This window comes from Leptopilina boulardi, unplaced genomic scaffold (genome assembly GCF_019393585.1).
Source record: "Leptopilina boulardi isolate dan_hultmark-lab unplaced genomic scaffold, ZJU_Lbou_2.1 LbouV2_58, whole genome shotgun sequence".
Classification (NCBI taxonomy): domain Eukaryota; kingdom Metazoa; phylum Arthropoda; class Insecta; order Hymenoptera; family Figitidae; genus Leptopilina; species Leptopilina boulardi.
This window is the reverse complement of record NW_026138003.1, coordinates 286,852-302,499: the sequence shown is the minus strand read 5'-3', so window position 1 is coordinate 302,499 and position 15,648 is coordinate 286,852. Positions and strand designations below refer to the sequence as shown.

At 28.4% G+C, this 15,648-nt stretch overlaps 1 protein-coding gene across 4 annotated transcripts in view; it reads left to right on the top strand.

Moving 5' to 3' along the window:
* LOC127290238 (serine/threonine-protein kinase dyf-5-like) overlaps positions 1–15,641 on the top strand; it is a 29,272-nt gene extending 13,631 nt beyond the window's left edge. The window contains exons 3-10 of one of the 4 annotated variants that reach the window (XM_051318708.1): positions 1,404–1,525; positions 1,863–2,075; positions 3,251–3,598; positions 3,958–4,110; positions 5,250–5,366; positions 5,487–5,747; positions 6,821–7,041; positions 13,269–15,641. In XM_051318708.1, coding sequence (XP_051174665.1) covers positions 1,404–1,525; positions 1,863–2,075; positions 3,251–3,598; positions 3,958–4,110; positions 5,250–5,366; positions 5,487–5,747; positions 6,821–7,041; positions 13,269–13,381 — 1,548 coding nt within the window. In that variant the 3' untranslated portion in view covers positions 13,382–15,641. Of the gene's footprint in view, positions 1–1,403; positions 1,526–1,862; positions 2,076–3,250; positions 3,599–3,957; positions 4,111–5,249; positions 5,367–5,486; positions 6,750–6,820; positions 7,042–13,268 lie in introns of those variants that run through there. The other 3 variants (XM_051318707.1, XM_051318706.1, XM_051318705.1) reach the window with 3 other exon arrangements.
* The last annotated feature ends 7 nt before the right edge of the window (positions 15,642–15,648 follow it).

Below are 15,648 nucleotides of genomic sequence, written 5' to 3'. Positions count from 1 at the left end.
GAGCACCTTCGGTTCCTAGAGAAGCAATAAGCCAGTTGGCCAGAGGAATTGGCCCAAGTACCGCGAACCCAATTTTCGGAGGAGCGACAATGAATTTTTCTTTACAATATTAGATGAATTTCTCTGTAAAGTAATATTTTCGGAATTCAGCGTTTCGTTTTCGTTTTGGGTTTTATCGGCGATAATAGCATGCTATTATCGGCCTAGGGAAGGGGTTTGTAACGATGTAAATCGTTACTTATATTGGTTGGTATCTGTCAGCGTTTTCGCCCCTCTTGATCTATCAGCTGTTTAGTTTTTCGTGTCAACGTGCCATGAACATGTGTTCTGGCAGTTTTTCTGCGTGAGGATGTGCGCATGTTTGTGCCGCCTAAAGGCCCGATTGTCAGCGTCGTTATCTAGGTTTTCCGGAGAGCTGCCGCCAAATCGTCCAGGGAGAAGGATGGAGCGATAGGGGTGACGAGGAAAAGGGATAGCGCGCCCCTCTTAACTGATTAGGAGATCTAGGGGAAGTTGGCGTCAATAGTCAGTCGATTTTGGATCGTATTGAAAGGAAGACCCTTTCGCGGGACTCATAATTTATAATCGCGTTATACGCTTAATTATTCAATAAATAGTTGTATGTGTGAAATAAATCTTTATTCGTTGTTAACTAAATGTGTGTTATTTGTCGTTATAATATTTTCGATTTATCAGCGTCAGTCAACGTCGTCTTAGTGTCGGCATTTCGACATTGCTGAGTTCTTTTATGGTTCATCTTGTTCTGGGATCATCAATGCACCGATGGTTCGACTTGGTTGGAATCTCCCTTTGGTATTTTTCAGAGGAATTTAAGATAAGTATTTAGCGTTCGATTAATGTGGACGGTGCAAGCGGGTTTCCCATAACGCGCGAAAGTCCACCATTATATAACTATAAAATTATATTGTTTTATTTTTTAAAAAATTAATAGAACTCTGCAAAAAAAATCTTCTACCATATATATGTGCCTAAAGAATCGTCAAAATAGTGTGAAAATCGATATTTTCGTATGATATAGATTTTAGAATTCCAAGTTTTTAAAAAATCCCCAGAAACCTCGTAGATTCATGTAGGATTATCTGCAACAAAATAAAAATACAAAAATTATTAATATTATAGACTATTATATACATATAAATAATAAATAAATTGTAATAATATTTATTATCACTAATAGTTTCTATACACTGATAAAAATAACATCAAAAAATGTGTCAAAAATGAAAAATCTAAAAATAACAAAAGAACAATGCGAATATAATCGATGGTTAAAAAGGCCTGCTCACCCTATATACATTTTGACATATTTTCATGGATCAACCATGTTTATATCAGTGTATAGTGTTCAAATAAATAAACAACAAATTTTCTTCTTCTCACAGTCATTGAAAAAATTGAGCCATGCAAATGTTGTGAAATTAAAAGAGGTGATCAGGGAGAATGACGTTTTATACTTTGTCTTCGAATACATGAAGGAGAATTTGTATCAGTTAATGAAAGATAGGTAAATATTTTTTTAGATTTAATAATTAAAATATTTTTTTATATAATACATTTATTATTATAAAAATTATCTCAATAATTTGCAATGAAAGTTTTCAAATATATTATTAATCAGAGAAATTTCTTATGCGAAAAAATAGAATTCAATAAAAAATATATATAAATCTCAGTGATAAATTATTTATTTTTAACGTCAAAATGTTTATTTGAAAAAAATTAATATTTATTTACTACTGAGATAAATATAGTTTTTTTCTCTGTAGTGTTAAATTAAAAAATTCAAAAAAAAAAAAAAATTCTCTTTTTAAATCTGACTTAAAAAAATATAAAATCCTCAGAGATAAACTCTTCCCGGAGCCAGTGATTAGAAACATGGTATTTCAAGTATTACAAGGACTGGCATTTATGCACAAACATGGCTTTTTTCATCGGGACATGAAACCGGAAAATCTCCTCTGTATGGGACCGGAATTAGTGAAAATTGCAGATTTTGGTCTTGCAAGGGAAATTCGCTCTAGACCACCTTACACGGATTATGTCTCCACAAGATGGTGAGAATGCATTGATTATTTGATCTACATTGGTATCACTTTTTACGTGTAATATATAATATATACATATATATCACGTTGTTATGCAAATAGAGCGACCCAGATTCATCTTTTATGTCCACTGTTAAATACAAACTGGTGCTTCGAAGCAAGTTCTCTTATAGCCTCTCTCGAGGGCTTTGACATCAACTTAAATGAACTTATTTGCATATAGATGTGCATATAAATATACCTATTTATTGAATTTATAGTCCACCACTTTCTCATTTTTTTTCACAATGTTATAGACGACTCCTATTATATACTATAGAAACACCTGTTCTTCACTTTTCTTTTTCTTTGAGATAGTTTAATGAAAAAAAAATAGAATTTTTTTTATTTACAAACAAATTTGTTTATAATTATATTAATTTAGTTAAATTTTGTTTTTTACAATATTTACAATAAAAAAATTATTTTTATTTTGTATTATTTTATTATATATTTTTGTACAATAAATATTGTAATATTATATTAAAAAAAAGTGTTAACAAATTAATTTTTAACATTTTGAACCATTAAAAGTTGTTTTCTGATAGACAAAATTTGACAATCTTTTTTTAATTGTGAAAAATTTTTAATTTTCATCCAAATGTAATTTTTAATGATTCAAAATGTTGAAAATAAAATTGCTCACACTTTTATTGAAAAATTTCTTTACTTAAGTTTTTTTTTTTTAATAAATAATAAAGTTGGTCTAACTTTTGTTTTGACTGACGGTCTGATTCTTTTATTAATCATTCAAGACATGCATTTATTATAAAGACGCATGTACAATGCACATCCAGAGAAAAATGTATACTGAAAAAAAATTATTTGATTCAAATAAAATCAATTATTATCAAATAAATATTTACTTGTACCAAATAATTATACAGAAAAAATATTTTCTGTATTTGAAACAAATATCATTTTGTTGACTTAATAATTATTTAATACAAATAAATATTTATTTCCTAATAGTCAAGTAACAGATTATTTGAATCAAATACATTTTTTTTGCAGTGCATTTATAGCAGAAAATTTTATTTGCGCTAAATAAAATTTTATTTGTACTAAATTAAATTTTTTTTATTTGAAAAAAATGAAAAGTTATTAGGCTCTGTGACAAATTAATTATTTATTTGTGTGTATAGGTATAGAGCACCGGAAGTTCTATTACATTCAACAACGTACAACAGTCCTATTGATATTTGGGCAGTTGGTTGTATAATGGCAGAACTTTATACATTTAGGCCATTGTTCCCTGGAAAAAGTGAGATTGATGAAATTTTTAAGATTTGTTCTGTAATTGGCACACCTGATAAAAATGATTGGCCTGAGGGTTATCAATTGGCGACTGCAATGAATTTTAAGTTTCCAAATTTTAATCGAACTTCTCTTAGTGTACTGATTCCTAATGCTAGTGAACCTGCTGTGATTCTTATGGAAGATATGTTACAATGGAACCCTATTAAAAGGCCCACTGCACAACAGTCTCTTAGGTAAAATATTCAACAGCAAATTAAAATCTGAAATCAAAAAATATTCACTGAAAAAAAATTCAATTGCAAAGAATTTTGTTAATTTAACAAATAATTAATTAATAATTCAACATAAAAATGAATTTTTTTTCAAATGAAATAATAGTTTTAGTAATTTAATAAAATAAATTTTTATCCATATGTAATTTTATATTTTATTTTATTTCTTGTTCGTTAATTTTTATTATTTACATATATATATATTTTTTTTAATATCTTCTTTATTATTTAATATAATTATATTTTCTATATTTTATGTATTTTTTCCTTTTTTTTTTTAGTGTGTTATTGTAACTTTTTGTTGAAAAACACATTTTTAGGTATCCATATTTTCAAGTTCGTGGACCCAGAGTAATTAGTAGTAAAAAAATAGGGGTAGGTTCCCAAAGGGAACTTGTGATGAATAAAGTTAATTTACCGCCTCCTATTCATAATTATAATTCTCAGGATGGAAGCGGCATAAATAATAGCAGGTAATTTAATTTATATTTAAACTTTATATATCTATATATGTAACCCTAAAATTTATTTTAATAATTCTAAATAACAATGAAATTTTTTTCTTAATTTTTATAGAAATTGAGAAAAAATTTCTTTATTCATATGTAAATAAAAATATAAAAACAAATTACATTTATCAATATAGTTCAATTTTTAAAAAAGTTTTTTAGTTATAAATAATCATTTTATTTCGAAAATTAATATTTTTGAAATTGTGTTTTTTTAAAAATTTTTTCTACTTTTTTGGAAAGTTTTCTTTAAAACCCTACAAGGTAAAAGGTCACTTTTTCTAAATCATATTTTATAGAATAAAAATAAAATTATTTTTCTAATAAACAAATATTTTCAGAACTTTGATGATAAAATTACAATTTATAATTTATATGTTTAGTTTTTGACAAAATAATTTTAATTCATATAAAATATTTCTGAAAATTTCAAAAACTTATAATATTAAAAAAGAAAATTTTAGAAATTTTGTAAAATTGAAAAAAAATTAATTGTAGAAAATATTTTTTTAAAAAAAGTGTACCCTAATTTTTTTTTTCTCCAAAAATGTACAATAATGTTGCGGATATTAATTATTAACATATAGATAAGTACAGGATTTTTCTAAATTTTTCAAAAAAATTTATCTGCTTTAAACATTATGTTTATAATTATTTTTACATCTGCATGCTGTTTTGAAAGTCTTGTAATTTGCACTAATGTAATTGAGAATCACTTTTGTTTTGTATTTAAGCTTTTTTTTTATAAATTATTATTTTACTGGCAAAATTTTGTAATACTATATAATTAGTTAGGTAATTCAAAAAAAAATTTTAGCTATCCTGTAATTTTCCAATTTTGTAGTGAAAATATTGTTTTTACAAATTTTTAAATTCTTCAAAACTTTTAATCAGAGAAATTTTACTGGTTGTCATAGCTGAAATTATTAATAATTTTAAAATACATTTCTTGCTTTTTAAAATAAAAAATTATTTTTCAATGATAAATTAAAAAACAAAAATTTAAAAAAGCAAAAATACAATCAATATTTTTTCCCTGATAAATAATAATCAAATTGAATATTGTTAAATAATAAAAAAAAATATATAAACCATTATTTCAGAGCGCAAGAAAAAGTGTCCCAGCAGCAAGTTTTACCTCTTCTGAATCACAACATTCGTAAACGTGAAAGTATTCCAAAATGGGACGACGATGATGACGACTTTGCAGATCTTCTCGGGTGCGTTACACCTTAACTTTAATTCTTCTTCAAAAAAAAAAATATTGATAACTTCTACCAATCATCAGTTTAAGCTCGATCTTACGATGCTCAGTATTCGTTGTTGTTCTCACGCATCAGGAGCAAGATCATCCCGGACAATTCCAACACGAAACTCGTACCTGAACGTGTCTACAAGGAAAATCGTGCCAATTGGAGCAGCAATTACTCCATCATCGAGAATCCAAAGGAAACCAATGCCAACTGGTCCCTACCGGCTTGGGATGAACCTCAACAACAGCCGAACAATTGGAATCATCATCATCATCATCAACAGAGCCAGAGCAACATGAAAAGTGCCAGGAAAGTCTCAGCCAAGCAACACTACCTCAGCGTCGCTCGGTACGTCGCTGGCCAGAGCACGAATTTGCCTTCCAGGTACCGATCCTTTCCCTCTCATCTCAAGCAAATTCTCATCGGCAACCTGACACTCGTCCTTGTTTATCTCATCGTTCGCTGCTACTTTTCTTCCAAAGATGACATCCACGAGCAATTTGTCAATCAAATTGATCATTTGCTAATAATTTCAGGCCTGAAAAAACCATCCTTTATCCAACAATTCACTAAAAATTATGATCCTAACGAAATTAATATCCTTCAAATTATTAAACAAATTCCCTATTTTGATAATTTCTCAACAATCATTAAAAAACGATTTCTATTAATATTCAAACACTATATGAATATCAATGAAATTTTCAATGATATTCTCCAAATTTTCAATATAAAAACCATACGACTCGATATTCTACAAATTTGGAACAATTTTTCAGATTTTACTCTCATTTGCTTCAATTATCTTCAAATTATTAATTTCGAATTATTACACATAATTTGGAATATTGTGATTTTTTTCTGTTTGATAATTTTCCAATTTCTTTATTTAACGTGTGCTGTCCTTTTGCAATATTTATCTCTAATAATGAGAACAATTTACAAAATTATTGCAAATGATATTTTTAAATTTCAAATAACAAAAATTCTCATTAAATATCCATGTCAATCGTCATTGGGTCGATTAGTGGGAATTTCTCATTTTTGTGAGCAATATTTTGGAGATAATGTGAAAAATTCTTGGTGGGATGTCATTGATAGTTATTTGTCAAATATCATTGAATATGGTAAAATAATAGTGGAACAAATTATTAAATGGTCACCGGTTATTTTTAATTTATTCTTCTCTATTCTTTGGAGAAATGAAAAATTAACATTTTTCAAAATAGCCTCATCATTGATCTTTTGTGCTATTTTCAAATGGTTTTTCTATCTGTGATAACAAAAAAAAAAATATATACATTGTAAGAAATTAATAAAAACGTGACGTGCATCAAAAATTTGACATAATTGTGGATTTTTTTTTTGTTAAATTAGAAATTCTAATATTCAATTTTTTTTGTGTTGGACTTTTTTTACAGAAATGGTGACACTGACTCGAATCGATCGAGAATTATGATGAATGGTGGATTGGTGAATTCGCCAACGTTGGAAAAAATTGAAGATTTCACGGAATCATTTTGGACGCCGAGGGAAAATTTGGAAAATCAAACGAGACAACATTATATCGCGAGAAATCGATATATTGCTGAACAAACGACAAAGTTGCCATACGCTAGTGTCTACGGTACTCAAAATATGAGTGAGTTTGTTCGTGTGGCTTGCTTCGATTTCACATATATATATGCACGCATATTTTTAGGGAGCTTCATTAAGATTTTATTTAATTTAATAATAATTAAATTCCATTTCATTTATTTTCTGATAAAAGGAGAGCTGCTAAGTGTATATGAGGCATTTCATATGAAAATACGGGGTCATGTCTCGGATTTTTCTCAAAATAGTACTGCTAAATAAGTGTAAAAAATTTGAATTTGAAATTTTTAATATTTTTCGAGATATTTACAATAACAAATTTGAGCAATATTTTTTAATTTACTTATAACTTTTTTCCTAGTAAAAATAGAGAAAAATGCTGTAAATTTTTTTTACGCAGAAGACCATAAACTTTTAGAAAAAAATTATTTTTTAAAAAAAATATTAATTTTTAAACAATTTGTTTATAACTTTTAAACATGTTCTCCCTCATTTAGAAGCGCGTAAAAAATCATGAATATTGTTTAAGTCATAATAAATCGATGATTAAATTTTTGAGATGGCATTATTTTTTGTTTTCGAGATATTAATTGATAAATATATAAATATATAAAATGTTATTTAGAAAAAGACTGAAAAATACAATATTTCAATAATCATCTGTTTATAATTTAAATTTGTTAAAAATGTTATTTACACTGGTTTTATTTAACACAGAATTAGATGATCTTCCAAATAAAAAAAGAATTGACGATTTATCTTCATTTCTTCAAATGTTATTAATTATTTAAATAATTTTTATTATTAATTATTAATATAACACCCATTTATCAGAAATAGTTCATATAGAGCTCGTTGGATGTGGATTTTGATAAGCATTCTACCCAGGTGCGAATTGTCGGTCGGCCCATGGTCGGGCCGACCATGTGCATGGTCGGCCCACCTCGGGCAGCCAGAGGTCGGGCCAACTAGCGAATTGATAACGTCGGCCGACCTATGGTCGACTAAGTTGGACCGACTATGGGTACCATAGTCGGGCCGACCAAGGCTGCCCTAGTTGGGCCGACCATCCTTGCCGACGGTCGGCAGCCATAGTCGGGCCGACCATGGCAGCCATAGTTGGGCCAACCTTGGCTGCCGACCATCCAACTTGACGGTCGGCAGCCATAGTCGGCCCGACTAAGGCAGCCGAGGTCGGCCCAACTATGGCTGCCATGGTCGGCCCGACTATGGCTGCCGACCGTCGGCTATGATAGTCGGCCCGACTATGGCTGCCGATGGTCGGGCCAACTAGCGAATTGATAACGTCGGCCGACCTATGGTCGACTAAGTCGGGCCAACTATGGGTACCATAGTTGGGCCGACCTTGGCTGCCGACCATCCAACTTGACGGTCGGCAGCCATAGTCGGCCCGACTATGGCTGCCATGGTTGGGCCAACCTTGGCAGCTAAAATTTTGCCGACCATAAACATTAAAATATAAAAATTTGTTATACAAATAACATATATTAGTAATCATTTTAAATTCATTATACATTTATTTTATATACTTAAACACTAAACGCAATCGTAAACATACATATATACAAATTAAAATTTTTAACGCTCGCAGGGATCGAACTCGCAACCTAACGCACCGCAGTCTAATACGCTAACCACTACACTACGCAATGACATATGAGTCACGGAGAAAAATAAATGTTATAAGCTACAGCTTGAAAAAAATTAAAGTTAGTAATTCAAAATAATAAATTAATCACATATAACCTTTTTTCTTTTTAAATTAATCAATTACAAGTAAATTAACAAAAACATTTTACATTTGTCAATGGTAGGAGAGAAATTTACTTTATGATGGTCGGCCCAACTATGGCAGCCAAGGTTGGACCGACCTTGGCTGCCAAGGTTGTGCCGACCATTTTCCCCTTAGTCGGCCCAACTGTGGCTGCCATAGTTGGACCGACTATGGGGAAGAATGGTCGGCCCAACTATGGCAGCCACAGTTGGGCCAACCATGGCTGCCAAGGTTGTGCCGACCATTACCCCCCCTGGTCGGCCCAACTATGGCAGCCAAGGTTGGCCCAACTATGGCTGCCAAGGTTGTGCCGACCATAATCCCCCATAGTCGGCCCAACTATGGCTGCAATGGTCGGCCCAACTGTGACTGCCGACGTCGGCAGCCATAGTCGGCCCAACTTTGGGTGCAAATATTTACCATGGTCGGCCCAACTCTGGCTGCCGACCGGTCGGCAGCCAGAGTTGGGCCGACCATGGGCCGACGAACCAACTCTGGCGGCCGACCGAAATTCGCACCTGGGATCGTGTTTCTTTTGAGAAAAATAATTCTGTAATCCTTGATATACCGACCATCGATATACTCGGCTGCCAGTCATGCTGACTACATTCCCCGTAGTCGGCCCAACTGCGGTTTTCAAAGTCATGCCGACCATTCTCCCCCTAGTCGGCCCAACTGTGGCTGCCATAGTTTGGCCGACTATGGGGAAGAATGGTCGGCCCAACTATGGCAGCCAAGGTTGGACCGACCTTGGCTGCCAAGGTCGTACCGACCATTGTCCCCCATGGTCGGCCCAACTATGGCAGCCAAGGTTGGCCCAACTATGGCTGCCAAGGTTGTGCCAACCATTTTCCCCTTAGTCGGCCCAACTGTGGCTGCCAAGGTTGTGCCGACCATTACCCCCATGGTCGGCCCAACTATGGCAGCCATGGTTGGCCCAACTGTGGCTGCCATAGTTGGACCGACCATTACCCCCCCTGGTCGGCCCAACTATGGCAGCCAAGGTTGGCCCAACTATGGCTGCCAAGGTTGTGCCGACCATAATCCCCCATAGTCGGCCCAACTATGGCTGCAATGGTCGGCCCAACTGTGACTGCCGACGTCGGCAGCCATAGTCGGCCCAACTTTGGGTGCAAATATTTACCATGGTCGGCCCAACTCTGGCTGCCGACCGGTCGGCAGCCAGAGTTGGGCCGACCATGGGCCGACGAACCAACTCTGGCGGCCGACCGAAATTCGCACCTGGGTAACGATGTTTTTAAAATTACTCTAATTTTATTTGTTCGTAAAATATTTCATTTTTTATTAACTTTTGTTAGTTTATTAATTAATATCTCGAAAACAAAAAATAATGCCATCTCAAAAATTTAACCATCGATTTATTATGACTTAAACAATATTCATGATTTTTTTTCGCGATTCTAAATGAGGGAGAACAATTTTAAAAGTTATAAACAAATTTTATTTTTTAAAGAAATTGTTTATAAATTAATATTTTTTTTAAAAAATAATTTTTTTCTAAAAGTTTAAGGTCTTCTGCGTAAAAAACATTTACAACATTTTTCTCTATTTTTACTAGGAAAAAAGTTATAAGTAAATTAAAAAAATATTGCTCAAATTTGTTATTGTAAATATCTCGAAAAATATTCAAAATTTGTAGACTTATTTAGCACCACTATCACTACAATTTACCGAATTTTGAGAAAAATCCGAGACATGACCCCGTATTCTCATATGAAATGCCTCATATATCTGAACACTTGTTTGCTCTCCATAAATATTTTTCTACATAATTTGAAAAAAAATCGGTAATATTTATTTTAAATCGGTTTTATTTATATAATATTTATTACTATGAAAGTAATTTTCACTACTTGATACCATTCTTATGAAAATTAATAGAAAATTATCCTATAATAGAACTGTCATTCTTTTTATATTAGATTATTCTGAACATTTTTCACGATGGTAGCAGCAATATAATTTGTTTTTTTATTAACATATTTCCTCTTATTGAGAGTACGTATAAAGTTTATTTAAATATTTATAAATTAATTAATTTCATAAAACAATATATCTACTTGAAAAAGAAGGAAAAAATGTTGATAATTTTATAAAATATCACGAAATCATTTATTATTTTGAATTTAAAAACATAACCTAAAAAATTTAGTTTAAAGCTTACTTCTTCTGTTTTGAGGTGAACGATCGAATATCATTTATGTCTTTATTAATTGTTGAATATTTATTTTCAATTAATTACAATGCTTTTTAAGTTATCATTTAATAAAAAAAAACTATTACCTTCAAAATCAACATTTATGCAAAAAAAAAAAACATTGTTTGATATGAACAATAATAATAAAAGAGACGTATGAAGTAAGATGTAAGTCCTCTGCTTAAGATAATCTTCTCTACTCAACCTTGTCAAGTGACATACTTTATATCGTCAAATCTTGTCTTCTTGTTTATATCAACAAATACTTTTGTGTTGATGGCTTTGAAGTTTAGGTATACCTAGTTTTTCATTATAATAATTTAAAAAATGTTATAATTTAATATGAATTTAACGAATAATCAAAGAAATAAAATTACAATAATTGTCGTCTGACTAAAACTATATTTTACTACTGATGAAATGCGTTTACAAAAATTCAGAAAAAAATTTTGGTTATAAATTGGTATAGATATTAAATTATTTTTTTCTTTTAGAACAATTTTTGTGAAAAATCAGTCAATTAAAAATTAATGTAAAATATATAAATTATGTTTTAGTACTCCTCCTATGAATAAATATATAATATAAAAAAATAAAATATAACAATTTGCTTTTAAAAAGTTAAAAAATTTTAAGAATATTTAAAGTTAAATTTTTTATAAGAATAATTATATTTTTTGATATTATTAGTTATAATTGCGTGCTATATTATAACGAGATTGCCTGACCCACATTTACTATATCTATACTTATTCTTTTAAATAATATATGATTAATATCAAGTGGAATCATTTAAAAGATATATATCAAATGGTTTGTCATACCTATTTATTTATTTATTTTACTTGTAAGTAAAAATGTGTAATTTTGTACCAAGTTTTATTGTTATTCATTATCGTAGAAAATATGTTAGAATAACTGATTTTGATGGTTAATTATTTTTTTCATTTATAAATATGTAATACATTAATATATTGTTAACCTAATATTTTTTATTCCTTTAGAATTTTTAACTATTATTTTTTTGTATATATATTTATATTTAATTATACTTATTTACAGACCTGTCTGACTAATATTATTGGTCTTTAGTATTGAAGCGTCAATACTGCATGATAATTATAATAATTATAATTATAATTGTACAAAATCTGACTATACAAATAATCGTAACTATCATGATTAAGTTTTTCTCGAATGGAATTGATATTTTTGTGTATATAGAATATATTTTCTAACTCTGAATTAGTAAAAAATGGACGAAGTTGAAATACGCAACGTTTATGATAAACGATTTTTAAAGAAATAATTTTTAAAATGAAAAATTTTATAATTTTTTACCTAAAAAATATTTTTTTATAATTTGTTGATTAATGAAAACTACAAGAAATATTTTTTAGGCAAAGAATTATAGAATTTTTAATTTTAAAAAATTATTTCTTTAAAAATCGTTTATTATAAACGTTGCGTACTTCAGCTTCGTAAAAATGGGCCACTAATTCACATTAGTAAGAATTTCCACTAATTTTCACTGTAAAATATAAATATTTGATTTAATTAGTTCTAATTCTTTTTACTAAAGTTTTCATGTGAAAAATGACTAAAAATTAGTTAAAATTCTTATACTAATGTGAATCAGTGATCTTATAGAATGTTGTTGCACTCGTTATTTGTTTGAAACTTTTTTTTTGTTTTGCTGTACTTGCACTTCTTAAATCTATAATATAGTTAGAGTTAAAAATATACTAATTTGTAAGAATTTACTAAAATAGTTTTAAAAATACTCTTAATGTACTTTTATTATACAGGGTGATTTTTATGATCCGGACCCTCTAAATTTTTTTTTTAATTCCATTATTTTAGTTTAAAAAACGAAAAAAATGAGAATAAAAATTTTTTTTTGGGAAAAAAAATTATAAAAAAATAATTTTCCGTTTTAAGAAATAATTTGTTTTCTAATCATTGACCATAAACATTGTAGACACTTTAGCGCATCTTGGTCATATGATAATTTATTAAATGTTTTTTAACAATATTGAAAGCAATTATGTATTGTCTCAATAATTTATTGACGTTTTGGTAACAAGTTGCGTGCTATTATTATATTCTTATATATATTTATTTCTATTTGTCTTCTACTTTGAAAAGAGTGGCTTAAAATATTTGGAATGTTATTTATTTTATTAAATGTACTTAATAAATGAAAATTATTGCGATTTAAAAAAAAATATATATTAATCATTACTCTTTCGATTTTCAGAGCCAGTGAGTAAAAATACGCTTCAGTCGAATTTATTCGGCGGATTACTCAGTTCAAGACCAAGTGGAGGTCTACATGGGCGCACTGATTGGGCAGCCAAGTATCTCAAATGATAAATCTAGAAAAATTGGTTCAAACAAAAAAAATCAGTGCATCGATAAAGGACGTGTAATTTATGTCCAACTGTGATAAAGGTGTGATAAGACACTGATTTTTTTTTTCTTTTTTTTTTTTATACATAAGAACCTGAATTCAAGTAATCAAGTCGTCCACGTGAGTATCATAATGGCTGATATAAATTCAACAAATGTGCTTCAAAAAATTAGAAAAACATGTCTCTGATCAGAAACATACATAATATGTAGAAATTGCATTGAAACAGTATTTGTCCCAAGAAAGGAGAATAATCAAATCTATAAGAGAAAGGAACTAACAAGTGTCAAAGATGTAAGAAAAAAATTAAGTGGTTTAAAAAAAAAATATCCTTCAAATTTTTAAGAACAGCTTTAGTATATTATTATATAACTCGACTTGTCCAAAATATTGAAAATTTCGTTAATATTTTCTCTAATTTTTAAATTATTATCTTTAAAATTTGTACCTTTACAAATTAATTATCTAATTTTTTTAATTATTATTATGAATGTATCACATTAAATGGAAAACATTCGTTATTCTATATTATAATATTAATTAGAAGTATTATAATTTCGCTAAATTAAAATAAATATTTTAATAAGTAAATTTGGACCAGTCTTGATAATAAGATAAAATAGCATAAATAATTAGGATTGAATTCGATGCAAAATATATTCGACTTGACAAAAGTTTAATTATATTACAATAAAAATATAAATAGCCTACGTCTAGTTGAATTTTGAAATGAAAAATTTATATTTATGAAGAAAAAAGGAAATTTTTCTTCAGACGGATTATAATATAAATAGTTAAATATAATAAAGAAAATATGTATATAATATTAAATTATAATATTATAATGAATATTGTTTGTTCTGTATGTATATTATAATTATGTGCGCGGATTATTAATTAATACGATTATTATAATAAATGTGATTATTAATTAATTTTCTATCTTTCCTAGGGAAAAATTTCCCTTTTCAGTAGAACCTTCGAAATAGGGTACAAAAATAGCCAAGTAAAAATAATAAAAATAGTATAATATATATATATATGTATTTATTAATATTTGTACATATTGATAATGCGATACGAGAGATGAAATCGTTGTTATTACGAAATTAATTTCTTATACAAATAGAGAAATCCGATAAACCTTTCTTACAATATTCGGATCTCTTTTTTTTTCTTGAAAATTAAAAATCGTATCGCACTCTTCTATAATTATATATATATATATACCTATATATATAATGTTCGGAAGTTTATTGGGGTCTACGATGAAAAATATATAATGTACAACAAAAAATTTTTCCATCGTTTTATCCCTTTTTTCATCTAAGCACAACCTCGAGAAAGCATATCCTTCGTTTAGATACATTCGAAGTCGAAAAGTTAATTAATTTCTTTTTTTTTTTAATATATAATTTTACTTATTAGGTTTAGTTATTATTTGTCCTTAAATTGTGAATTTTTAATAGCTCGATTATTTTTAATTAACTATCCTCTCTCCATATTATATTTTATTATATAATCTCCCTTTACTATTTCATATTTCATTATATATCTTATATATCATTATATATAAAATTTTATCACATATATATATGAAAAGACAAAAAAAAATCCATTGAAATCAAATAAAAATGATTTACTATAACAATAAATACAACTTTATTTATAATTGTACATGATTTTCAAATTTTATAGCCGTGTTAGATTTTTTTTTTTTTTATTTAAAATTAATATATTTATGATTATTATTATATTGAAAATAAAATTTTATTTGTCAAAAATTAAGTACTTGTTCAATCTTACATTTTTCATACCTGCTTTGCGTATATCTCAGTCTTTTTTTTTTGCATATAATTTTTCAAAGTTTGGGATTTCTACTTTTTTTGAAAAATTTTTTTTAATGAACTGTGTATACAAATTTGAAGAGTAGAAGTAAAAATATTTTTGTTTGGTGACAACACATTTTTTTTATTACGTTCACATTTTTCATTGCAAAATATTATTTTTTTTTTATTCAAATTTGTTGATATTTTATAGTAAAAATTTTGTCTTGTTTTTTTTTTGTTTTGTTGACAATAATTTTTGTTAATTTTATAAAAATTTATTTATGTGCAAAAAAAGAGATTCATTTTTTAATAAAATTTTTCTAAATTTTAAAGAAAAGTAACAATAAACTTTGAAAATTAATTTATATATTTCTTTTTAATATAAATTTTTTTTTAAT